Source organism: Suillus bovinus, assembly GCF_016758785.1.
Source record: "Suillus bovinus strain UH-Sbo-P2 chromosome Unknown EDB93scaffold_45, whole genome shotgun sequence".
In the NCBI taxonomy this organism is placed as follows: Eukaryota; Fungi; Basidiomycota; class Agaricomycetes; order Boletales; family Suillaceae; genus Suillus; species Suillus bovinus.
The window spans coordinates 175,295-201,640 of record NW_024542101.1 but is presented as its reverse complement, the minus strand read 5'-3'; the positions used below and the strand labels follow the sequence as shown (position 1 = coordinate 201,640).

Below are 26,346 nucleotides of genomic sequence, written 5' to 3'. Positions count from 1 at the left end.
GGGGTATATCTCGCGGGCCTGCTGTTCTTATACTCTACCTTACGATTTAATCAGCACTGCCACGAAATAAACAAGCTTGATCGCGACGCGTCTAGTCACGTGTATGCAAAATCAGTTTATGTCAGCATTGTGTCATCCAATGCTCACGATGGAATGGCCCGAACATGCATGAGATGATTAAACTGCCATGTCTATCCAAAGATGAGCTTCACTCATCGGTCTCCTCGCTGCAAGGTGTTGTAGTACATTCGGCTTTGAAATTATATCAGACACACTTTTTAATCTCATTTATTATCTACAAGTTATTGCACTAGGCGTCGTCGCCGGCGATGACCTTGCTTAGATTGTCCGTGGGATTTTACTTTATGACTGGCGTTTTTACATGGACCGTTGCGACAAGTTTGGTCTATGGGGACCTATCCTCAGGCTATAATCGTGCTTTGTAGTCACGATTTTAAGAGCAAGTGGTGACAAAAGAGAATCATTCGGGATTTCCCGTTATTTGTGCATGTAGACGATCCGCAAGCAAGGTGATTTCCTCCGCGAGCTCCCACCACCAGCTCCCACCTATAGTAGTGCAGAGCTTTTGCCAGAGCACATGTCTTTTTTTTGAATTCAATTAGATCGTCCTACTTCGTGGTGTCTCTTCCGCTCTCCACGTTCGAAGTCCGGACACCAATGCTCTTTGCAATTTAGCTCACGAACATGCCTACGCCAAAATACTGACTCGTCAATATACCGACTCGTTACCAAAAGGCTCCCTTCACACTCAAATTTGCTGAATCGCATAGGCCCATGGAAGATGAAACAAAGTGTTCCTAAAAAATGTGCCTTGGAAGAACCATGGGTCTGCTCTCCAACATCAATTTGAATCCTCTTGACTACCTATACTTGTACCAGGTCGTGTGTCTGCAAATCGGTGTTTCCTCGACACTGCCAGTGCAAAAAATCCGATGTGAGAGTGGTTGGCAGTTTTACATTTATTATTGCGATGTTCAACAACTTGAATACCGATCTCATCTGTTCACAGGTTCACTGATGGTCCCCGCCGGCCATATGACCATGGACTTTGACTGCATACCAGAAAATAATATGTCTGTCACGAATCATGATCGGCGTTTAGTTGGCTCCATCAAGAGAGAGATCCATGAACAGCCTTCGAGGTCAACGTTAGACGAACAGATTCAGCGCAGTGCGTTCCATCTTCGTAAGGCCTCCCTAAATATTAATCATCAATAGCAATGATCATTTGTTTCAACGGCCTCTCTAACTCAAGCTTAGGCATGGTCGATCAATTCCAGATAAATTCAAACAGCTACTTTGCTTAGCAGTATGACCGTACTAGGTTGTCTAAAAACAACTTGAAGTAGACATTCCACATCAACCATGATACCAAAGCGAAATCAGAAGTATGACTCGCTGTTGCGATATGCCGCTCGGCTTAAATGACCCCCGGTGTGCAGAGATTGATTTTTGCATCCTAAGGCGCGCAGGTGAGTCATAGGATTGATTCTTGGTTGCAGAGCGATCTGCTCATACTCACGTCGGGTATACATTCAAACCCACTACAGCAATCTCGACTTGTCCAGCAGAGATCTCCGTATTGGCGACACACACTGCCAGACTCAGATGATGCCGATGTTATGGATATGAAAGCAAAAACAACAGCGGCGAGGAACAATAAACGCATTTTCTGTGCGAGTGACGTAGAATTTTCTGAGGGGGTTCTCAAATGATATCTTTGAGGATGGGGAAACACTGTGGGACGATGAACAACTTTTATACCCTGGTTCTGGTCGATTTGGCAGAATAGTTATTGCTGTCAGATGGCACAAAATTGGTTGAACATGCAGGGGCGTATTCAGTTGCTATTACCATTTGTCATCACCTATCGACGACTTTCTTCTTACGGTCATCCCAGTCTCTCACTCATCGTATCATTCGAACCTCCAGTGAGCTGTTGGATTTAGAGCGGACGACATTGACAAAACGCACAGCGCCATTTGTAATATTCCGGTAATGTAGAAAGTGGACTGAAAGCATAGGTTTTTCGAGGACAATCGGACTTATGCAGCCTACCTCTGCCGTATTCATTCAATTATGTGCACTTGATTAGGTCTAAAAATGCGAGATATACATCATTCAATGACATATGACATGGTACAGTGAAAGAATCACAAAATGTGTTAAAATGGTGAAATAATCGAGCTCGCTGTGTACAACAGCGAGTATGAACAATGCACGAAGTGAGCACGTGACGAGCGTGCTTACCCAGTAGTAACCGTCGAATCTACCATATCTGATTATATACCAGGGAAATTCAAGTTTCATACGCCGACATACATCACAAATCTGAACTGACCGCCACTGGGTTGAGCGTTCTCTTGCCAACAGCTCTTGATAAACAGTCTATAGGAATCATCCTGCGACACTGCCATATTACCCACATGTTCTGGAAAGTCTGCTAGCTTCAAAAGCTCGTGTTATCATGGAACTCACGCATCCAACATTTCACCAACCTTATTCTCTATGGTTCCTCCTCACGCTGGGAGTAGAGAAATCTACTTAAAAAAGTAACTTCTACTTTTTTCCGCCTCCCTACTATTTGATGCGAAAAGTTGGATAAAGGTGAGTAAAAGTTAAACTCGAGATTTCCTAATGGCAGCCTTCGATGTCGACATTAGACGAACCGATTCAACCTGCGCAGTGCGTTCCATCTTCGCAAGCCCCCCCTAATACTATATAAGTCATCGATAGCAATGATCATCCGTTTCAACGGCCTCTCGAACTCAAGCTTAGGCATGGTTGATCAATTTCAGATAAATTCAAACAGCCACTTTGCTCAGCACTATGACCGTCACGGTCTGTCTAAAAACAACTTGAAGTGTACTGATTAGCTCCGAACTAGATATTGCACCACATCAACCATGATAGCAAAGCGAAAGCAGAAGCACGACTCTCTGTGGCGATATGCCGCTCGGCTTATATGATCCCCGGTGTGCAGAAACTGACATTTTCATCCTAAGGCGCGCAGATGAGTCATGTGATTGATTCTTGGTTGCAGAGCGATCTGCGCATACTCACTTCAGGTATACATTCATATCCATCACAGCAATCTTTATTTGTCAAGCAGATGATCCCATAGCCGACACATGCACTGACAGACGATGCTGATGATACGAAAGCAAGAACAACAACGGCTAGGAACGATAAACGCATTTTCTGTGCGAGATGACGTAAGATTTTCTTTCTCGAATGGTGTCTCTGAGGATGGGGAAACACTGTAGGACAATGACCAACTTTTATACCCTGGTTCTGGTCGCTTTGGCAGAATCGTTATTGCTGTCAGATGGCACAAAATTGGAACACAGGGAGGGGCGGATCCAATTGGTTACAACAATTCGTCATAACCTGCTGGCAACATCGTCAACTTACTTCTTAGGCGGCCGACGGTCATCCCAAAGGCACAGCCATTTGTAATATTTGTTATATTCCGGTAATGTAGAAATTAGACTGAAAGCCTAGGTTCTTCGAGGACATCTCGATCCTGTAATATCGGAGACATCCTTGAGGCTCAAGGGATGAGGTGTGTCACTTGGCAGCCTACCTCTGCCATATTCATTCAACTCTGTACACTCAATTAGGTCTAAAAGTGCGAGATATACATTATTTAATATGGTACAGTGAAAGAATTACAAAAATTCGTTGAAATGGTGAAATAATCGAGCTCGCTGTGTGCAACAGCGAGCATGAACAATGTACGGAGTGAGTGCGTAACGAGCGTGCTTTTGGTTATCATTTCGACGCACGTACTACCTAACATGACTCTGCCATGGTACCAAATGATGATACGATGAGTGAGAGATTGGGATGACCGTAAGAAGAAAGTCGTCGATATTGCCAGCAGGTGATGACAAATGGTAATGACCAACTGAATGCGCCCCTGCATGTTCAACCAATTTTGTGCCATCTGACAGCAATAACGATTCTGCCAAATCGACCAGAACCAGGGTATAAAAGTCGTTCATCGTCCCAGTGTTTCCACCCTCAAAGATATCATTCGAGAACCCCCTCAGAAAATTCTACGTCACTCACACTAATGCGTTTATCGTTCCTCGCCGTTGTTGTTCTTGCTTTCATAACATCGTCTAGGTCTTTCGATTGGTGTCCCGACTTCTGCTGGATAGAACAAAATTGCTGTGACGGCTACGAGTGTGTTTACGACGTGAGTATGAGCAGATCACTCTGCAACCAAGAATCAATCACATGCCTCACCTGCGCGCCTTAGGATGAATTTGAAGAAATTAAAGTCTGCAAACCAGTGATCATTTGAGCCGAGCGGCATATCACCACAGCGAGTCATACTTCTGCCTTCGCTTTGGTATCATGGTTGATGGTGCAATATCTAGTTCAGAGTGAATTAGTATACTTGAAGTTGTTCTTAGACAGACGGTCGTACTGCTGAGAAAAGTGGCTGTTTGAATTTATTGACCGTGCCTAAGCCTGAGTTCGAAAGGCTGTCGAAACGGATGACTGGCATCATGCCACTGATCATGGTTGTATTGATGATGATATCGAGAGAAGCCATACAAAGATGCAAAGAGTAATAATGATATCCTGACGACGAACGTGACGAGCGGGATAGACACCACAAAGTAAGACGATCTGATTAGGGAAGCTCCAAATTTTCACCTTGACGGTTGAACGTTGAACGTTCTGGTTCAACGCTCACAATATTAATTATGCTCATTGTACCAACGCTGATTATGTAATCTTCACCAAATTTTTATCGCAGCTAATTACTTTAACTAGGGTTCGGCTTGCTTGCCTGCATGGACCTGGATTTTTCTGTTGGGTTGCAGTAATATTCGTATCAGAATAAGATATATGGCCTCATTCAAACACTACCAACATCGCATATCATGTTGTCTCGTATTCTGAGTAACATCTATCTGCATTGGCACATAGTCCGTCAGATTTTGTCGCATACCGCTTTGCAAGCAAGGCGATACTTAATCTTGCTTTGTGTCCCGCCTCTGTAGCCTTCTGTCTTGTCTCTGTAACAGTCTAATGTACACTCTGTACAACTCTGTACAAAGTTGTGCAGAGAGAACCCCTTGTGTGGGCACTGTGACTCTGTCCAGGGCTGTCCAGGAAGTGAATACATTCTCTTATATATAGATCTCGTTCTCCCCGTCTCGTCCTCTCGCGTCTGATCACCAGATCCCATTCGTGTACAAGCAATCCGTGTATTTGGATGTTGTGATGAATTGTAGACTACGATTCAGTCTAATCTATACAGTCATGCAATATATAACCATTGGAGTGACAACACCCATGGCCACGCAGTGCGTCTCATCATGCCAGGGCGCAAACTTGAGCGCTGTCGAACAAAATGTGTTTAGTAGATTCACTGAAGATTAAAATGTACATAGTCTACGTCTCATTTTCGTGGTGGATGTCACTAAAATAAGATAGCATACGTGTATGTATCGATACTAGATACTTCACTCAGTCATAGATCCATGAGTCAACCCTCAGATCCACCAACGCATCTAGTTTTCCAAGCTGTTTCACTACCTCTCTCGTATCAGATGCGCGGTACCCCGTCGCATCATTTACAATTTTCCTAATGATCATCAAATCCCTTGCGTCCTTCTTCACCCCAGCTCGCTGGAGCCCGTAGCGGATGGTCACCGCAGGCAGCGACAGCCCACTCGCGCGCCGGAGACGCAGCCACTCGCAGAGCTGCGGGAGGTAGTGGAATGTTGTCGTGGGTGTCATTTCGATTGTGAGCTGCCGCAGGTACGGCCATAGTGGCGGCACTTTCTTATCGTACAATTCCATTACGAGGGAATTGGCGATCTCCCTAACATCATGGTCAAGTACAACTTCTGTCACATGAGGGAGCGCGGTGAAGATAGAGTGCAAATTCTTCCCGGGCCCATAGACCGACTGGAGCATGTTCTTCATTGTCAGCTGGCACACAGTCGGGAACTTCGGTACCTCGTCCTGCCGGAGGAAGAATGCTGGCGAGGAAAAGTCGATAAGACTACTTTCCTCCCATGCCAGCGAATCACCGTGGATAGCGAGGTGACATAAATTCGGGGCAGTAATGTTCCCGAGGATGCCGCTGAGATAGGCTGGCTTCTCTGCGCCCATAATGATGTGGAGAGTTCGGAGGGCAGGAAGTATGATGGGATCTACTTCGTTGTCTGTTTTTGCGTGCTCCACAAAAAAGACCCGTCGGTGCACCTCAAGAGAAACGAGATTCCGTGCACATGACAGGAAGTTGCGAAAGACATCGAGACTGTTTGGAGGAGTGTGGCTAAATTGACGCAAGAACTTGAGGCTGACATGTCTCAGGGATGATGCATCGAACTGCTCAGGCAGTATGCTTGAGTCACATCCCTCCAATTTCAACATCTTCAGTGAGGGAGTGTACGTGGTCGATAGAAACTGGAAGGATTCCTTCAATGAAGTGATCCAACCGCTGCTGTGACAGATAATCTCTATATTTTTCAGTGCTGGTGCGTGAGGGAGACCCAGCTCTGACAGAACACAGCCGAAAAGGCCCGAGTGATTGTCGATCTCATTAATAATTTTGAGGCTCCTCCATCTGTGGCTACACTCCCGCAGGACTTGAAGGCATACCTTGGCTCCGTCAAAGACTAGAGTCCAAGCAGCTTGACCCCATGGGTCCGGAGGCCTTGCAATATATATGACGACGTCAACGAGCGCATTTGCGGATCTCGTGACATGCATTTCGAGATGTTCCTTGGAAAGGGCGCCGAACTTTGTCATCATATGCAGGCGCGTCCAGAAACGAGAGGTACTGAGAACAAGGGACCGCCATCCACGACAAACACTTGCGAGCGCCACGCAATCGAGGCGCAGCTGCCCGTCAGTGCCGTAGATGTCGTCTGCGACTGCGTGAAAGATGACAAGGAGGAGGTCATCTGGCAAAACTGAAATAGAAGAGATATATTTTGTCTGAGAGGATGATTTGGTCATTCTGCTGCATAACAGCAACCCAGCGTGAGGAGGAATCATAGAGAATAAGGTTGGTGAAATAGGTGATACGTGAGTTCCATGATAACACGAGCTTTTGAAGCTAGCAAACTTTCCAGAACTTGGGTAAATATGGCAGTATCGTCGGGAGATTTGATTGGTTCGCAGGATGATCCCTATAGACTGTTTATCAAGAGCTTCTCAGCACTGTTGGCAAGAGAACCCTCAACTCACGGTCAGTTCAGATCTGTGATGGATGTTGGCGTATGAAACTTGAATTTCCCTGGTATATAATCAGATATGGTAGATTCGACGTAGTGTCTCGCCCAAATTAATAACTCAACATCATGATTTGACAACGGCTGTGAGGTCCGCGGTAGTTGCCACAGGGCGTTTACTGGTTGGTTGAAATGAAATTGGACATATTGCAAGCATCTTCCGGAAGTGTTCTTTAAACTGTGAGCGATAATATGAGTTATTCGCGAGTGCCAAAAGATTAACCACGCCCCTCTACCCGGTGGTTGTCTGGAGTCAACATGAGGCACTTGTTATTATCAGTAGCACCGCGCCGGCAGCTGCATTGACTGCCACAAAAGGCATCACCTTAATGGGATACGGGCAGATTGGCCAACATGTATATGATTCTGTCAGAGGAAAAATATGTATGAATCTTTCGGAGGAAAAACATAACATGGACAAGAGCCTAACTGGTAAAGAGCAGCAAAGGGTCATTCTGGCGAAAATGTGGGGCGACCCAGCATGTAAATGCTGTCCGGCAACATAGTAACGTAGAGCCTAAGCCTAAACACAAAGCTGAGACTGCATGTGTTCGCTAGAAATCGACAGGTGGCACCTATGTTATTCGATAAATACGAATGATCGTGAGTGTATTCAAGTTGTTAGAGCAACAGCACTGATGGTAAAGAGCTCACATCTAAACGATGTAAGGATTCGCCTCGCCGTCAATTATGCCCACCACATACGGTCAGAGTATGCAAGACATGCTATTAGTAGTTTGTAGATACTAGACACGGTAGGCCGTCTAAGTTAATTCCAAGTGGCCATAATATTGTTGATGTGACGGTGTTTGAAAATTCGTTGTGCGGTGTCGGGTCCTGCCGACGCTATTTCCATCACCACCTTTTGAATGTTTAGAAGTTCTCGCCAAGTTCCAAACGTTCAAACGTTCAACATTCAACATTCAATGTTCAATGTTCAACTTGTGTGATCGTTCCCGCATGGGCAGTTATGCAGATCACTAACTATCATCATTTTTATCACAAGTTTTACTCACGGTTTGCTCTACATTCAGCGCTGGCGGCTGCTCCGGAGTATCCCAGTGATCAAGTTGCGTTTCCAATCTAATGTCATGCGTGTTTTAACCTCATTCGTCAGTGATCGGTCTATTGGAGGATATGCGTGCTTTGTGCGTGATAGACTTATATATTTTATATTCAACCTTTGCTTCCTGTAGGAGCAACAACGTGGCCAATTCAACTTGATTCAAGATCTCCGAATGCATGAGTGAATTCTGCCTGTCATCATCTATTTGACTCGATGGATGTTCACGCGCAAGCCGCCTTTTGCAAATGCTGTAGTCAAGTGCATTTATTTTCACGTGAAGGCGTCGACACGCAGAATCGTCGCAGGACGGTCGAGTATAGACCTCCATCCCAAAATTAGCTGTTCATAAGATCAAGAGTCTTTCCGAGGGTGTGGACGGAAACAAGTTTGTCCTCCTTTATGGATCTCGGTGTGTACAGTGTAGGCGCTCGATGAATACTAATCTAATTTGAATTGTAACAGCATCACAGACTTCAAATTCCTAAGCCAGATTTATCTTGCATTGGTTTCGGAATTTCTTCAGGGATGAGAGACGAGATCGTTGAGCGCAATGTAAGTTTTACGAAGCGCCAGAATCCTAGAAGTTCATATGGCAACTCGTACAACTTTTTAAAGATTGACGACGTCACCCTGAGTAGGTTTTACACTGTATTCTCATCCTAAGCAAACTTGAATGGTTGTTGCTCGTGTTACCAATGGCGCAACGGTTTAGCAGATAAATTGTGCGAAGACACATTCGCAGATTGAATATTAATCTAACTCGTGAAGAGGCGTGAATCAGTGGTATCACGTGATTATTACAAATAACCGCCGACTCAGAATTTAGATCAGGCTGTGAAGCTGTGACTCAAGTCAATCGACCACCACTGGCTATCTGGCAACGAATCCCTCATGGGGGCTTATTACGACGAGATTGAAATTGAAGATATGGCATGGGATGAGGTAAAAGGTGTCTATCACTATCCCTGCCCCTGCGGTGACCGCTTCGAGATTTCTCGCAAGCAGCTCGCCAACTATGAGGATATCGCGACATGTCCGAGCTGCAGTCTGATCATTAGAGTTGTCTATGATCCTGTATGTTATGTGGATCTTCTTTCGTGAGATGTACTAATATGAATGACAGCTTGATTTTGAAGACGAATCTCCAGATGACGACGGGTCTGCATCGCAGGAAAGTGAAGAAGATGAGGATGATGATGATGATGATGATGATGATGATGATGATGATGAGGATAGCGATGACGACCAGTTCGAGGATGCTCTTGAGAAGCTTACTCTCACCGAGCCATCGGCAGCATTGGTTGCAGCAGCAGCATAAGAGATCGATTTATCTTCTCGCTCTGTCTCGATGATGTTTTTGCCACTGGATGATAGTCTATGACATTGCAATATTAATACATGTACGTCACATCCTCCATGAATGTTCTCCCTTACTCACAACTCAACTTTATCACAGTACTCTGAACATATAATATTCATGCATGTATGAAGTTCATCGACATCAACAGAAATTAGGTTTCTTCATAGCGCGCATACAAGGGTAGGCTCATTGCTTATTCATCCTCGTCTTTCTGCTCCATCATCAACATTTTCCATTAAAACAATTTTTACATACTGACTAATGGTGAACTTGAGTCATCGTCGGGTCGTTCGATGCCGCTCATACTAGATAGATTTCCCTCTACTAGAGAGCGCTCTGTAAACATTAACCTTACTGTTGGAACTTTCAGAGTTACAAATGTCACCAGTGAGTAGTATCTGAATTTACACTTAAAACCACCACATGATACAAGCCGTGATCAATTTTGGTGATCAGGCGTGTCGCCTCACTAAACGAACACGACTGGGAGATTTGTAGAGGGTCGACCTCTGCGCAGCGCTTGTCTTCGCACTGACTCGTCGTTGGAAGGAAGAGAATTTGATGCATACATGCGCTCACTCGGTCGCCCACTTCACGCGTAGAATTCTTTCCGGTAGCGTGGACATCAACTCGCTTGCTTATTTGATGCTGATCAAAATTTTACTTTCACTCCAGTAGTGGATCGGCCTTTGTTGATCGTGTCCTGTTCTCGACTCATTAATCGAGCCTACATCACAACGTACCTTGACACTTTGAGTATCATTGGGTCATCTAGAAGTGGTTGTCGGGCTTCCCCTAAGATCAGCAAGGTCTTATTACATTTAACATTGAAGAACGCGTGTACTAGACTGAGAAAGGGGATACGGTGGAACTTGAGCTTGAATATATGCATTGAAATATGTACAACTCGACTAGGTCAAGACCAACAGTAAAAACACTCGCTGCAAAGCTCTGCAAATAGCAATACGCCAGACGACGTTCTCAGTAAGCAAGGCTTCCATCACTTCACGACCAGTCCTTCTCCAGGGTCGGAGGATCCGTTCATGTAGTTCACAACCAAATCACCCAAGTCCACTATGTACGCCTCCTGAGTCAGAACAAGGTACTCGAGGCTCAGATTGATGAATGGCTTGACTTTCCCTTTCGCCCAACTCTGAGTACTGGCTAGCAACTTCCTGGTGCATCTACGCTCCACTATGCACACGCATGTGCATTAACCAGAACATATCACTCCACGAAACACAGGGAGCATAGATAACTCACGAGGTATCGTGTTGTACAAATTTGATTATGTGAGCCATAGCAGGGAGTGATGCCGCAGCAGTAGTAAATATTCCCGAATACAGGATATTCCATAAAGATGGAGCGATGATATCCAAGTAAGATGGTATTCCCCCTAATCTAATATACACAAGTCCGCATCCTACATCCATCCATGATCAGCATCGTCTTAGACCAACCAACCAAATTCACCCACCTCTAACTGCTCGGGGTATCAACCGACAGACCATCATCACACCTAGCCTTCTCATCGCCTTGCAGGCCCACTTTCTCCCACTCCTTCAACGCACCCTCGAGGCCCTCCCACACTGCTTGACCAAGATGCACGCCCCCCAATTCCCCATCGTCCGGTACCTGCGCATCGTCAGCGTCAGCCATTGCAGGGCTTGGTATCCGCAAGTTAACAACCGCACACTCGCGGTAGAGTGCGCCTGCCTTGAGCACTTCTTCTGGATCATTTGTGCCTTGGCGGGCATTGCTCTTAAAAGGTGTTGGGAGAAAAAGTACATGTAGGACGGACTGCATAGCAGATGTCGTGGATTTTGTGAGAAGGCGAAGGAACGGTTGAAGGAGTATGTACCTGGAGAATCGTCAGTATTTAGGTATTCAAATCAAATGAATAATCTGACAGAGCAATGCCAAATGTGGATTGATTCGGTCCACGAACTGCATTCAACAGCGGTGCGATGGTATCTGATCTAGAGAGTCCGGGACATACGGATACGGCGACAATGTTGGACTTTTGCAACTTGTCGCTGACAACGTGGATAGTGGAGTCGTCTGTCTTCGGTACTTGCCCTCCAGATGGTAGTGCATCGAGGACACGCTGGAGGTGGCGGGTAAAAATGACCATCTGAAGGGAGCGCCAGCCTTCTTGGTGAAAGAGAGAGGATGATGGAGATGGCTTGGACGTTGGGGAAAAAGAGGGTGCGGCGGCTGCGTAGAAAGGGTTCACGACGTTGATGATGCGTATGTCGCGTTCGGCGGGCGCAACAAGGAGGACGGGAAGTAGAAGAGTGAGAATTAAGAATGATGCTAATGAAGCGTTTTGTCTTTCCTGGGTTAGTACAACGGAATTCTGGCGATCGATCATGGAGCCTAGCTGCTGGTACTCGTGTGCAAATATGATAGCATCTAGTCTAGTCTCCTTTGCTGTAAGGAAACGGGAGCAAAAAGAACGGACGGAAGAAGCAGATGTCAGATCACACTCGTCTGCGAATATCTGGTCGTTCTTGGTGGTCGATCGCAAGAGATTTATGAGAATTTCTACTTCAGAGTCTTGGACTGGCTTGGGAGAAAGAGCAATGATATGTACGCCTCGCTGAGCAAGGTTCTGCATGAGCGTTAGGCCTAACGGAGTGAACCCTCCCTGATCAAGTGAGTGATACGGATGCACGTGGGAGGGTAGCATACATACTGTAAGGAGGACTACCCTGGCATGCATGTCCCGTTCACGGTTCGTTGTGCGCCCTCGTGCAAATGCGCGAACCACTACAATGACAAGGATTGAAATGAACGCGTGCACGTAGTATTTGGATGGGAGCATGGCATTGACTGCCACTGCAAGGACTTTAAGCACCATTGCGAAGTTTCACAAATCTGAAATTTATGCAAACAATCCCGTCATTCGCTTTGAGGAGGTCCAAGGTGTGCTTCAAGGATATGGTGGATGGATTGAACTTGATTCGCGGAGTCTCAAAAAAAACCTAGGTACAAGCCAGGTTCCCATCCAGTTCTGCCAACGACTGGTGTTCTCCTCTTGGTCGCATTCACCGAATGCGACCGTGTTGCGAATCATCAACGTCGTCAACCTTTTCTACACAGCCGGGGTCGCGCCCTCTTATCCCCACTTTTCCACCAAGACTCTTTCAATGGTCATTTTCCCTCACCACCTCCTGAATGCACTCCCGACAAATATTAAGCAGTTTGAGGACGGATAAATCCACATTCAGCACCACTCAAGGTCCGTCAACAAGCAAGTGACTGGGATGAAAATTAAGACAGTGCTACAGGAGCATCTAGACTGCATTACAATAATTTTGCGCACACCAGAAAAGTCACAAGTAATGGGAATAAAGAAAGGATGAAGCCAAAAGAGCGTCAGGATGAGCAGCGAGAATACTGTACTGTGGGGAGTGTGGTACTGTACAATGTCCATGATAGATAATCCACAAACGATCGTAGGTGACCCAGAGAACGGAATGCAAAAGGGTAAGGGTTATGATGATAACAAGGAGTCCGTTGTAGATGGGGGGTTAGGTGTGGCCGTATACATGAGCGTCCGTGGTTTATGACTCATCGCCCGCAGCTGGAGAGTCTATCTCCTCTTCGTCTTCCTCGAGGATAGGTTCCTCCATTTCATCCTCTTCTACGTCGTGGTCAGCTTCAAGCTCGTCGTCAAAGATTACATGGAACTGCAGCAAGAATCAGTGAAGGAACAATAAATGGTGCTACATCACGTACATGACTGATCAGGGCTTTCACAAGTTTGTGGGTATGTCCCATGTTCGACAAGATCAGGGCAAAGTCATTTTGCGGTGCACGAAGGAGGTTCGGGCTGAAAACGATTGCAAGGGCTTCAGCTGTCATTTGATTGTGTTCCTCATAGTCGGTCACCCTAGAGTAGTAGCATCAGTATCATTCAGCTGACGAATGAGACAAGCACAAAAATTCACCTATCGAGATGTTCAGCGATCCTCTTCAGAAGGTCAAAGTTTGCCTGAGGAAGTCCGTGCACAACACTTCGTATGCATGCAAGCCGCGAATTAAGATTCTCTAGCTCTGCAAGAACATCAACATTGAAAAAAGACTAGCGATGGAATGGACTTTACTCATTGCCTCGATAACGTTGAAATAAGATGACGATGGGAAGACAGGCTCGGGGAGCAACCTGAACCATGACTTGATCAAGTCGCACACGGCATGGATATCGTTATCGGAGGTGATAGGCCGCTCGCCTAGTAAATCATCACTTAATTATCTGCAGCCCATTTTAGATAGAATTCATACCTCTGTTGAAGGCGTCACGGAGAGCATTAACTTCAGAAGTAGCACCAGCAACACGATCTGTAAACGAAAAAGTCAGGCCTCTGCAGGAGAAAGCGACACTAGAACATACAGATGCCAACTTCACTAAGGCCACGGAACTCGACTTCAGACAGGCAACTCAGAATAACCGACGGTATCGATCCAATCTCAGGCTGTGCGCCATTAGCTTCACGCTCGAGGAGGAACTCCAGTTCGACTCCAAAGACTAGAAACCTATGAGAGACAGGAACATGGAGGTGATGGAATACCTTACCAGCTCTGGGATCCCGCGAAGCTGTAGTAGCTGATGGATGATCATGGATATGGTCTGCAAGTTGCGGCTTTGGTGAATTTCCAAGATACGTTAAGCGGCGTTTAGCAGCAAGTCTCGCAACACGGTTGATTTGCTCGATCCATCGTACCATCTCTTGTTTAGAAATAGCCTGCAGCAAATAATGTCCGCCGTCTTCGGTGTCCAGCTGAAATGTGAACGACCTCTCGTTATTGATAAATTGGGCAACTCGAGCGTCAACGACCGAAAGAACCAAAGAAGGTTTACCAGAGGGCGAGAAGTCCAATTCAGCAGGCGATCGCTTCAATGCCGTAGCGTGCATGCTATCAGTAAATGCACTAGAGATAGGCCTCATCAATTGGAAAAACGCAGAGGAGTAGCTCTTCTTCATCCGGTGTTGCTTCTGAACCTGAGTCATCGGCTTTCGCGACCGCATCGCCTTGTTAATTTGATCATCTCTCCGCTCATTGCGTAATTGCTCCTGCTTTTTGTCCTTGCTAAGCCGGTCATGGAGATACTTGTCTCGCTTGTACTTCTCTTGTTGTGCCGCAACTAACTTCTGGAATGGGCGTACGGTCTTCCTGACAGATGCCGAACCATTGCCTTGAGCTTGTAGAGCCTCCCGCTGGGCCTCGTCTCTGATACTTCGATGGTCGAGTGAAACCGAGTTCATCTCTCTCTCGATGTTGTTCAACCGTTCAAAGTCTTTCCGATCAACCTCTTCGCGGGGACGGCTCCTCTTCGAGAGCGACGGAGTAGTCATGATAAGATTGCAAAGATGCCTTAGAAACCTGTCAGCAGACTGTACCTCATGGCCATAATTGACCTTACCTGCGCTTATCCAAGTTTATGATGCACTGATTGTTCTCGCCCGTTGTCATGACCACATTCGGTATGCTCACCAACTCGAGAATACGCTCTAAAATCCAGCTGATATCTACAGCGAGAGCATCTCCATACGACTTCTTGGGCATAGCCGGTCTTGAGAGAAGTCCTACAAGGCTATCGCACTGAACCCCCCGAATATTCGCAACATTTTGCCATGGACGATGGTGCACACGGCTCTCTGGACTGACGATGGCCGAGGTTAGGACAGCCTCGACGAAAGACCGGACACAAGGTCGGTCCCCACACCCGAGGGACGCAAAACCAGCGTTCATGCTCCTTAGACGGGCAATCTCGATGGCTCGAAGGAAAAGGTCCATTCTTGCCTGCCGTAGTCGGATCCCAAGTTTCGGTGCGATGAGCTGAGAAATCGTCCATTTCCGAAGGATGTTAAAGGCACGGATACAGCTGCGGATGCTAGGCGGTAGGAGACGGTAGATAGTATCCTGAGAAAGCTCGGATATTAACGAAGATGGCTGAACGTCCGTTAGGTGGGAATACATGGACTGTATGTCAATGTCATCTGTTGATGGAACTTCCCGAGTTGAGAACCAGCCGGTACGGTCTGCGCTTTGCACCTCTAACAGATCAGCGGTGATGAAGAGGTCCTGAAAGAAAAATGAGCACCCATATTGGAAGTTAGTAAGGGGAAGACAAACCTCCTCGTTTATATTGCTCAACGCTGCTGAACCCATAGCGTTCAAATTCTCGACGAGCTCGTCGGCGCTGATCGCATCAAGGTCCGGTGGTTGATTACCAAAGGATCGCGCCCGAGGTGTCGACTTTAGCGTTCGGGTATCAGTTAAGAAGACAGAAGGAGGGCGTCGAGTCTGTGTTACGAACGCCGTGTATGTTATTTGACGAGCGCTGTCAAGAACATCCCAAGCTTGGCTAACGTCATTTTCAACCGTACTCGGAGCATCAAAGGAAGAGCGATCGAATGGACGATCCAAGAAAGACCGCACAGCTTCAAACAACTGAACATCATCGAGACAGTCCTGAGCTCCTCCTCCAGACGTTATCCAGTCCTTAATCGCCTCCAGCACTTCTGACCGAAATTGTATCACGTGGAGATAACTGTTTGCAGAGGGCTGGCTGGAGGGTCGACTGCTCAAAAAGCGTTTGCGGAGTAGCTATAGAATATATAAATTAAGCCATCTCAAACATAGAGATGAAGCTACCATACCTCGAAAAAGACGATAGGGGTCACAAAACTCCGGAACACATGCCACCACACCCGCGCAAACTCAGTCCGATCAACAACAAGGTCTCTAGTTTTGCCGTCTCTTAAAGACGTCTCGCCATTATCATCAGCTACAGCGACTGAAACGCCCTGAAGGCCATGCACGAGGACATTGACCAGGCGGTCCAAAGTTCCAGCTTGGACGATGACACGAATGGGCCGCTCTGACGATACTTCCGTCACGATAGCGTTAGGTCGAGAAGATATAGAAGGCAACGAGCTTCGGCGTGCAATGCTGCTCTTCCGCTCGAGACCCTGAGACGATCCAGGCTTTACACGGATAGAAGGTGAACGCGTCATAGATTTGTCGAGATTGCACCCCTCCACTATAGAACTCGGAGGTCTTGATGGCGCACGAGAAGGAGACCGGGATGAGGACAGTGAATCTAGGTCGCTGCGAGCAACGAGGAGAAGTTCTCCTTCATAAACAGGAATGGCAGTCTCCCGAATGTCGACATCACCGATGTTGAATAACTTGTCTTTACTGGACGAGGCATCCGCCCTACGAAATGCGGGAGTCAGCGTCACATCAAGTCCGCGGAGACGCTGGAGCTCGTCAACACTGAGCTTCGTCGGTCCACTCTCTAGCCGGCCACGCCAAATCTGTCCTCGATCAAGGAGTGTGACAGTCGGCAGCGGATCTACGAACAGCAGGGGCGTAAGGGGATGACAAAGCGTATGTGGCGTAGACATGGAATGGGACCAGAAAAATGGCTCAAACAGTCCTTTGCACCTCGCTTCTGCAGCCAACGAAAGCGACATGAATTGATCCACCCTATTTGCAGGTCAACATGTTTCTGCCTCAAGATGTCGGCTGTTCAACATACCGTTGGAACTTGGACGCTAATATGGAGGACTGATTACCTTTCTCCTCCGCAAAATCTTGCCAAAAGCTGAGGAGTTTCTCGACGTCATGAGGAAGATTGTCCGTCAGGGTATTCCTAGGGCATAACGAAATCTTCGTCCGAAAGCCCTCGAACAAATTCCTGGTCTGTAAAAGAGGCTTTGCCGCCCACACCTCGTCCGTCCTTTCTTCTCTAGCTTGCTCGAGGAAATACTTCGCTCGATCCCTAACCTCCCCACCCCAAGGCGTCAAAAGAGGCCCGTTGATAAACGCGACCTGCCCATCACCTCCAGGGTAGATCCAAGACTCCACGGACATAATACTCTGACGATCCGCTCGCCTCCATGCTTTGCTAAGCCGTGCGACAGGTCGCGAACACAGCGCAGCAGAGATAGCCATCCACGAACACTCATCACCCGCAACCCGACAAAGCTCTCCAATCCTCGCCCACATGGATATCACTTCAGAGCGCGAATGCGTGCGTGACGACGCATTGCGCTCCACTCCAGAGCTGCACGATGAATCAGCACCTAAAATCTGCATGAGAAGTAGTCGTGTGAGCCAGTGCGGCCGGTCGTCGCTCCCGAATAGTGCTGCTGATGGCGACGAGCCGGCCGGTGCACAATCACCTGAATCTGGAGAAGCGATGGGATCACTATCTGCCTTCAAGATATGGTCGGCTGTGAGGTTGTCAGGAAGTTGCTGAAGGATACGTTGATGGAAGACTCTCAAACTATGGGCGACAGTGGTGGGGTCAAGGAGAGAGAGCACTTCACGGGTAAAGCCGTCTTGCGTTAGTAATGTCCATACACGCTGTTTAGGATCAGTGAATGGATGCTGGGAGCGCTGTTGTCGTGAGGGAAGAGGCTTCACGGGTGATGCGGAGGCTTGCAATCCTGTACCCAAGGCTTCCATTAGAGATACCATCTTGGCGTCGTCGCCTGGACGGGGGGAGAATGTACCTAGGTTTGGAGAGAATGTAGTTCCAGTCATTGAGGGAGAGTAGATGCCAGGGTTTGGAGAAGGCGCAAAAACGGCTTGCGTAGAAGTGGATTTAGGCATTCCGGAGGCAGAACTTTCATTCCATGAAAAAGCGGGTATCGTTTCCTTTCGCCAAACATCCCAACCAGGTTCATCAGCAGGCGTACCATGGTAGCGGAGATACTCGCCGGCCATCCATGAGACGCACGAGCGCTCAAAATCCTTTGTCCTCTCCTCGGCGCCACTTACGAGATTTTCACATAGACGAGTAAACTCGTTCTCAAATGATTCTCGCCCTACAAGGATGGGCAAGCAGAGCAACACAGCAGAACAGAAATCTCTCCACTCCGATCTACGAGGTTCACCTGTAGAAGCACCTTGCACCTCGCCCTCTATGGAAGGCTGGAGGAAAGTCGTGGCGAATACGGCTTCATGTGAGAGAGCCTCAAAGGTCCCTTTCTCGATGCCACTGTCGCCGTGAACTAGGTCAGGATGCGTCCTTCGACCCCAATATGCACGTTTCTTCCTGCCACCTGTACCATCATCTCTGCCCCTACTAGCCCTTAGATCATCCAAGTTATCAGCTTCGCCTTCCATCTCACCCTCCTCGAGGGCAGGGACGATCTCAGTAGGAAAGAGTTCTTTGATGGCAGCGCTACGGTCGCTGGGCACTTTGTAGAAGTACAACTTCGACCCTTTAAGCTCTGCCTTGGCTGCCTTCCATCCTTTCGACAGCGTCAGATTCGTAGCAGTACTGTATGGCCGATAGTGCGCATAGATTGATGGTGCGGCATCTCCCATGCGATTGATAAAGCCAGCGTTATAGACGATCTGAGATGTACGACGTGAATCGCGACTGTCATGTGAATCGGGCTTGAGCATAGTAGGCGCAAGTAACGGTGAAGGCGACGATGTTGTGTTTTGGCTGCTGAGGGGGGTTGGGTTGGGTGATGGATGTTTGCTGGAAGGACTCGCAAGAGTGAAGGAAAAGACACCACGCGCGCCACTGGAACCATTTCGATCACTATCTTTATCCTTTGTAGATTCGGCGTCTCGCTCGGAACCTGATCCCTTCCTTTTGGGGCTTGATGGCGCAAAGCCTAGCTTAGATGCGGATAGCTTAGAAGGTAATCGAGGCGCAAATGACGTGTTACGGGAATGAACAGGAGGTGGCTCCTCTGCTGGAGGGGAAAAGAACGTGTCTGAAGGGGGCGAGGAGACAGAGATAGAAATGCCAGGGTCGGGAGATGCGAGCCCACCCTCAGGAGGTGAAGATGAGATAGGGCTATTGGTGACAATGGTTGGGAATATATGCTTCACGGGGCTTCCGGGACCAGAGCCTGCGGAAGTGGGATGCAATGTTGCACTGCTATTGCTTCTGTTCCTGTATTCTTCCACTCTGTGTTGAAAAGATATGTCTGCAGAAGAATACGAAGACGCCGAGAAGCTTCCAAGATCATCTGCGGATTTTGACCAAGTTTTACGGGATATGCTGCGAAGATCGCCAAGGCTTCCGTTGGTATCAGGAGAGGATGGTTGTGAAGTGGGAAAAGGACGTTGTAAATCGAAGGACTTCTTAGACGAAAGATCTAGAACGGACCTAAGAAGCGCATTGAGTTATCAGTACGTGCATTACGACGCATAGCCAACTTTAAAACAAGAAAATATGTGTTGAACATTCAATGTACGCGTAATATTCAAGGCACGAGCGGTGACCTTATCCGAAAATGAGGTATAATAGAGGAAAGGGTCATCAAATGCAAGTTGCAAAATCAAACTCACTTGCTCGCGTCGCTAACATAGGGTTCCGGTTGAAAACCCTGAAAAATAGGACGTGGGTCTGTTGGGCGGGATATCTTTGGTTTGCGTACGGCCACTGAGCTGGTACTGCATCGAGGTTCAGTTGTTCCCGACGCCAAGCGTGGATCAGATGGCTTTCGAAACCACCTTGAAGGTTTAGAGAGGAGATGAGCAAAACCAGATGGAGAATTGGAACGTGCTTGAGGAAATTGGAAGTGGGCAGGAGAGGTCGGGGTAGAAGAAGAATGCACTGCGGCATCCTGGGGGCTGAGAGAATTGAGAGCAGGAGTGCCACGTCGAGGTGGCATATTGTAAGCAATTAAAAACGAGCGATGAGAGTCTTGAGAGACCGGATTGTGTTACAATGATTAGGACGTTCTGCTGGTTCAGACGATCAGCTCAAGGACGTAGATCAGGTCGTCAGTGTTGAAAGCGAGGAGAAACGCACAGCTGGTTATCACTGTCCTGGGCAAGTTCATGCAAAGTTTCATGAAGCGTGACAGTCAAGAGAGAGGATGAAATGGGAAACGGAGCAAACGGACATAAGTACTTTCAGACAAGTTGTCAATCTGGGAAAATATAGTACATAAGGGCGGCGTGTTAACTGAACCCTTGATTCAAAATAGTACTAAACACGACGACCAACACATCATACAAGAGCCGTGAACTCAATTGGAGAAGGATACCACATGGACAACCGCGTTCGTAATTTTAAGTCTGTCTGCGTCGTCGTCGAATCCCATCGCGATATGATCCCGAGGCGTATGTAAACCAGACAACGAATCGAACGTAGTTCGGACAACGGTCGACCACTTGGACATTTTCCGGTCTTTTAGGCGTTCGTTCCCCATGATCAGAAGTCGAAGTTAAGTCGTACCATTTATACAGTCGGCGTCACCCGCCGGCGGCATGACACACTGCGACGTCGTCGATCCTGGCTTTGGACCAATATTAACTGGTGAGAAGATCCATATGCTCGGACGATATTATCAGGAAGTTCATATAGATGGAAGCAGTCCATGCCAACTCTACGCAACAACGCACACACTCCCAGGGTCAAGGATTCTCAGAGGAGCATGTTCATCTCGTAAATCATTATGATCATCACCTGCATAACCACGCTCTCAATCTTGACCGGAGTTCTCCACTTACATATATCAGTGAGAACTGTCAAAAAGTTGTTCGCTCGCACATCAACATCGTGATAACAGACATGGCTGTCATGATGGTGGCTCACCACTTGCTGTGTTTGTTGTTTAGTGAAAAATCAAAGTAGGCTAACCTCATATGAGTACTAGCCTGGTATAATATGATAAAAAAATAAACTGAGCTGCGAAATGCGGGATCTAGTAAATGATAAGTGTAACGCGAAAGCGGCGAGACGCGTCTGCTTCGCTCGAAATGTCCACTCTTTACTCAATGTTCCTGACACTTGTGCCTCGGTACGTTCCCGCCACGTAAAGAGACAGAGCGGTCGCTCACCCTGAAGCCGAAGTCTGTCCAGGGCCACCACCGTAAACGGGGGGAACATCCTACTTTATCCTCTCCTCGCATTATATATGCATAGATCTTATACGTAGAGATTTCCAATTGTAAATGCATCCTCACCATTTTATGAATGGCTCAGTCCTCGTTCTCCTTGCAATGAATCAAACAGCAAATATCAAACAGTACTTTTATTGATATTACATACGTACAACGGGACTACACTGCTTTCCGAGCGTTTCCTAACCTATTGGGTAAGATCTTACGCACCATCCTTGACGGCAAGCCACGCAGGCCTGTTAGAGATGTCCTTCCACCACCTGCGTATCAAATGATCAAATCTCATCTACGGCAGCTAGCATCTCAAACTTACCTAGCGAGGTTAGACCTACTCTCGAACACCTCAGCAAAGCCAGCTCCGCAAAACGCGGTGCCTTGGGGCAGGTGGCACAAATCAGCGAGGGTGACAGACTACATAGCCAGCAGATACTGTCAGTTCATAGCCAAGGTATACGTCAAGTGATAAATCAGACGCACATCACCAGCAAGGTACTTCTGTTTGCTGAGGATCACCTCATACGCATCCAACTTGCTCTGGAGGATCGCCAACATCTCGTTGACACGCTCCTCATTTGGTTGCAGACCGCGGCGCCTCGAGAAATCGTCTAAGCTACGTTGGATCAAGAAAGACAACCACTCACGGCTTGAACACTTTTTCGAAGACAATTGGCTGGATAGAAGTGTTGAAGTTGAAAATCTCGATCGAAGCGGCTTGTTCAAACAGCGCATTAGCCTTGGGGTCGCTGGGAATCAAGGGGGTCCCCTGGTTGGGGTATTTCATGATGAGGTATCTTGCTATCGCGCGGGACTCGTATAGAATGAACCCGTCGTCATCCTTTGAGGGCGCAAATAAGCAATCACATCATGACTTCTGATCATGAGTTGACTCACGATGTATGGGACCTGACCGAATGGTTGAAGGGCCGTGAAAGACGGGGCCTTCTGTTCACCTTTGAACAAGTCGACCTGGATCAACTCATATGGAATATTCTTTTCTTTGCAGACAAGAGCGACGAGGCGCGTGCAGGTGGAAATTGGAGAACCATATAACTTGACCATTTTGCAAGATTAGCTGGGAATGAATGATGATGATATACAAGCTGGGGGTTTGCATGATTATTTATACTCCAGGCTATGGCTCTTGTATGGCTACTCACGTGTATTAGGGGTTCCGCACGGATAACACTGGTCGGAAACTCGACTTCTGCCACAGACTCCAAGGCAGAGAAAGGCGCAAATTTGATGGTGCGAGTCGGTTGCGAGTAAATTGAAGGAGCTGCCGAGCCTGCGAGAAGACACGTTCGACCGCAGTTGATGTCGCTGAGCAAGATAATAAGTACTTGAAATTTTGCGGCAGTCAGTGACTAACGAACGTCACGTGATTATCGTTACAGAATCGTGACAAAACAAACGCGTCTACTAGCTATAGCTAGTCTAAAATGGGGCCTCAGGGCAACCTCAGGGTTTTCCTTATGATTTCAGATTTCTGGACCTCGATCTTTCGCAGTTCGACAATGACAACTTTCGATATAGATATACACTGACTGCAAAACTCTTAAGTCATATCGAGTATCTGGGGTTTCCCCTATTCCAAGACTCCAATGATTGCTCCAGCGGCAGTGAGAAGCAAGACGTTGATCAACTCAACATCAAGCTAGTAGTAACCCTGATATTATGCCATAAGCCATCATCTGCACCGATGTTGATTGGAGTAGAAACACGACTCACTATATTTCACTGTCGCGACATGGCACTCATTCGCTGCGGTTTATACACGTCCAGACGATCTACCAGGCAGGTGGGTCATGTGGTTAAACCAAGATGCAAAAATACTTATACTCACAACGAACGTGCCCAGCGCCTTACAAATTTGGTTAGAGCAGCATTGTTTGTTGTACACAATGCAGGGCACTTTCCATTAGGATCAATTTGACGGTTCATGTTGGTGGGACTGGCGGATACTATCGCCATCAAAGAGGTAGCAACGGCGAGGACAGAGAAAATACGCATTGTTTGTGAGCCTGGAGATGTGATATGGGTTCAAGACGATTTGAATGAGACAATCACTAGGAAGACGGCTTTTTATACTTTATTTCCGAATGTTATTCCTCATGGTCCAGGTGACGCAGGAAGAACTTTTTATTCATTTGCAGTCCCTTTTCAAACATGCAACTAGACTATGACCTGGTCAGGCCCTTGAATTCGGATATCTTTTTCCTTCAGTGCGGTGGTTCGTGCCCTCGTGTTTCAAAATATCATCCTGCAATCCATCTTACGCCGTTTCATTTCTTGGAATGTATGTAAACACGTGATTTTTTTTTGGGTAAAGCGAGGCACTTACTGGCTATATCTAGTTCCACCGATCTGAAGGAAAAATGCACTCAGTACCAGTGTTACCGGCAGAACTATTTGAAGCAGTTTTGCCAGCCGGACTGGCAAAACTATATTCTGTGTGGGAGGTGAAAGAACGACGCACGCACGCAATTATACAGCCTAACTCCGATGAGATCATATTGTCAAGTCAGATGCACATACCTGTACCACCATTGAACACAACACCCCGAGACCGGAGGGAAAAGACTATCACAGTCCGGATAGTTGGTATACTAGGAAGAAGTGAATAAGTGGATGGACACTTGTTGTTGTAGCAGGTACGAGCAGACAATCAGCAAACATACCTGTGAATGACATGATCCGTGCATCGAAGAGTAGCGGAGATTCGGATGATCTGAGTTTCGGATAGTACAAGTATGTACTGCGGAAAGAATCGATATGATATGAAGATTACTTACCCGAGTCCTATTGAGTGTGAGTAATAATCGTCATCCTTTGTTCTTCGTGATCGAGGATTGTAAGCAGAATCTCTAGGGAGAGATATGTCTTGCAAATTCTAATAAGTCATTATCTTTGATGGATGCACGACACAATAAAACCACCTAGCTGTAGAGCATACCACCAAGATATGTTTGCACTACCAGCGGCGTCCTTCACCTATTTACCATTGAGATGTAAATTCGCACCATAAAACGATCCTCGGATATTAACACCGCATATACGAATGATGGGCGGTACCAAATACAGCTGTAGATGCAACATCGAGGCGGTGCACGATGAAGTGGTTCCCAGAACTCCGCAATGGTGCCGGTCCCAAGAGTTCTACTTTATGACTGAAGGCCCATCATTTCAGCCGCAAATTTGTAGCGTATAGAATTATTACTCACCACCTTTGCAAATAGCAGTGTCCAAAGCGGCTATGATGTCGTGTCTGGGAAACGCAAAGCATTTCAATCCCTCTGTGAACGTCCTGTTGTGAGAGAGGAGAGATCTCAAAGGGTATACAACTAAGGCTTCGTCTGAGTCGAACGCCTGAATGCTTGCTTTGTCGCCTTTTCGTTACTCTCACTTGTTGCAGGCCGTTTGTCGAGTCAGCCATGAGAAGGCCCATTTACACTCGTGCGCAGATATTTCCAATTGTAGATCCATCCCCGCCATTTCATGATCGGCGGATTTCTCGCTCTTGGGTTGAATCAAGTAGCAAATGTCAAAACTGAACATCTATTGGTGTTACATGCGACGAGATCGCACTGCTTTCTGGACATTTCCTGATCTATTGAAAAACACCTCACGCACCATCCTTGACGGCAAGCCAAGCAGGTCTGTTAGAAATGTCCTTCCACCACCTGCGTATCAAACGATTAAATCATATCCGCGACAGTTGACATCTCAACTCTTACCTGGAAAGGTTAGGCCTGCTGTCAAATACCTCAGCAAAGACACCTCCGAGTCCGTAAAACGCAGTGCCATACGGCAGGTGGGACAAATCAGCAAGCGTGACAGACTAGCCAGCAGATATTGTTAGTTCATAGCCAGACCATCAAGAAAGAAATCAGACGCACGTCACCAGCAAGGTACTTCTGTTTGCTTAGGATCACCTCATACGCATCCAACTTGCTCTGGAGTAACCCTAACAGCACGCTGACAAGCTCCTCATTTGATTGCAGACCACGGCGCCTTGATAAATCATCTAAGCTACGTCGGACCAAGGAAGAAAATTACTCACGGCTTAAAAAGCTTTTCATTAACAATTGGCTGAACAAATGTATTGAAGTTGAACGCCTCGATCGAAGCGGCTTGTTCGAACAGAGCATTAGCCTTGGGGTCGCTGGGAATCAAGGGGGTGCCCTGGTTGGGGTATTTCCTGATGAGGTATCTTGCTATCGCGCGGGACTCGTATAGAATGAACCCGTCGTCATCCTTTGAGGGCGCAAATAAGCGATCACATCATGACTTCTGATCATGAGTTGACTCACGATGTATGGGATCTGACCGAATGGCTGAATGGCGGTGTAAGACGGGGCCTTCTGTTCACCTTTCATGAAGTTGACCTGGATCAACTCGTATGGGATATTCTTTTCCTTGCAGATGAGGGCGACGAGGCGCGTGCATGTGGAGTTGGGAAAGCCGTATAACTTGACCATTTTGCGAGATTAGCTGGATATGAGGAGGATATGCGAGCTGAGAGTGTTTGAATGACAGAATTCGGTGAACGCATGAGTATTTATACCTGTAGATGGCTCTTGTATGGCTCTGCATGAATATACAGATGATAAATGATGACGACAGAATATTGCACGTGCTGAGTGATCTGTCCTCGAATTAGGTCCTTGCTAGCACTTAAATGGAGGACTCGAACGACGAGGAGCTAGCTACTTACCAATCTTGACCTAGGTAAC

General features: G+C 47.1%; 6 protein-coding genes across 6 annotated transcripts; 1 reads left to right on the top strand and 5 right to left on the bottom strand.

The window, feature by feature from the left end:
* Window positions 1-5,511: 5,511 nt before the first annotated feature.
* EDB93DRAFT_1105527 (uncharacterized protein) lies at window positions 5,512-7,014 on the bottom strand (the record flags this gene model as incomplete). The annotated part of the gene is made up of 1 exon (XM_041447515.1): window positions 5,512-7,014. One exon carries the CDS (start codon window positions 7,012-7,014, stop codon window positions 5,512-5,514), a length of 1,503 nt encoding a protein of 500 aa, XP_041305765.1.
* Window positions 7,015-9,246: 2,232 nt separating this feature from the next.
* On the top strand, window positions 9,247-9,673 carry EDB93DRAFT_1241616 (zf-CSL-domain-containing protein; the record flags this gene model as incomplete). The annotated part of the gene is made up of 2 exons (XM_041451902.1): window positions 9,247-9,429; window positions 9,479-9,673. The coding sequence occupies 2 exons, from the start codon at window positions 9,247-9,249 to the stop codon at window positions 9,671-9,673; spliced, it is 378 nt and encodes a 125-aa protein (XP_041305764.1).
* A 1,138-nt stretch (window positions 9,674-10,811) lies between these two features.
* Window positions 10,812-12,578, bottom strand: EDB93DRAFT_1293342 (uncharacterized protein; the record flags this gene model as incomplete). The annotated part of the gene is made up of 3 exons (XM_041454587.1): window positions 10,812-11,576; window positions 11,626-12,365; window positions 12,414-12,578. The coding sequence occupies 3 exons, from the start codon at window positions 12,576-12,578 to the stop codon at window positions 11,195-11,197; spliced, it is 1,287 nt and encodes a 428-aa protein (XP_041305763.1). The 3' UTR covers window positions 10,812-11,194.
* A 706-nt stretch (window positions 12,579-13,284) lies between these two features.
* On the bottom strand, window positions 13,285-20,376 carry EDB93DRAFT_1088823 (uncharacterized protein; the record flags this gene model as incomplete). Its single annotated transcript, XM_041446166.1, has 12 exons — window positions 13,285-13,410; window positions 13,460-13,613; window positions 13,672-13,777; window positions 13,828-13,953; window positions 14,006-14,062; window positions 14,115-14,249; window positions 14,298-15,097; window positions 15,147-15,808; window positions 15,860-16,333; window positions 16,387-17,218; window positions 17,271-19,868; window positions 20,051-20,376. 12 exons carry the CDS (start codon window positions 20,374-20,376, stop codon window positions 13,285-13,287), a joined length of 6,396 nt encoding a protein of 2,131 aa, XP_041305762.1.
* A 1,104-nt stretch (window positions 20,377-21,480) lies between these two features.
* Window positions 21,481-22,672, bottom strand: EDB93DRAFT_1241613 (glutathione S-transferase; the record flags this gene model as incomplete). The annotated part of the gene is made up of 6 exons (XM_041451901.1): window positions 21,481-21,506; window positions 21,824-21,873; window positions 21,927-22,024; window positions 22,091-22,205; window positions 22,255-22,448; window positions 22,505-22,672. 6 exons carry the CDS (start codon window positions 22,670-22,672, stop codon window positions 21,481-21,483), a joined length of 651 nt encoding a protein of 216 aa, XP_041305761.1.
* A 2,474-nt stretch (window positions 22,673-25,146) lies between these two features.
* Window positions 25,147-26,173, bottom strand: EDB93DRAFT_611471 (glutathione S-transferase). The gene is made up of 5 exons (XM_041456862.1): window positions 25,924-26,173; window positions 25,674-25,867; window positions 25,510-25,624; window positions 25,348-25,451; window positions 25,147-25,293 (listed from the first exon to the last, which is right to left on the bottom strand). The coding sequence occupies exons 1-5, from the start codon at window positions 26,089-26,091 to the stop codon at window positions 25,236-25,238; spliced, it is 639 nt and encodes a 212-aa protein (XP_041305760.1). The 5' UTR covers window positions 26,092-26,173; the 3' UTR covers window positions 25,147-25,235.
* Window positions 26,174-26,346: the final 173 nt, after the last annotated feature.

Excerpts from the sequence above, each read along its gene's own strand:
- EDB93DRAFT_611471 (XM_041456862.1), bottom strand. The coding sequence starts at position 26,091 with ATGGTCAAGTTATACGGCTTTCCCAACTCCACATGCACGCGCCTCGTC. Across the intron at positions 25,625-25,673 it reads AATGAAAAGCTTTTTAAGCC|GCGCCGTGGTCTGCAATCAA; the intron begins GTGAGTAATTTT and ends TGATTTATCAAG. Across the intron at positions 25,452-25,509 it reads AGAAGTACCTTGCTGGTGAC|TCTGTCACGCTTGCTGATTT; the intron begins GTGCGTCTGATT and ends TCTGCTGGCTAG.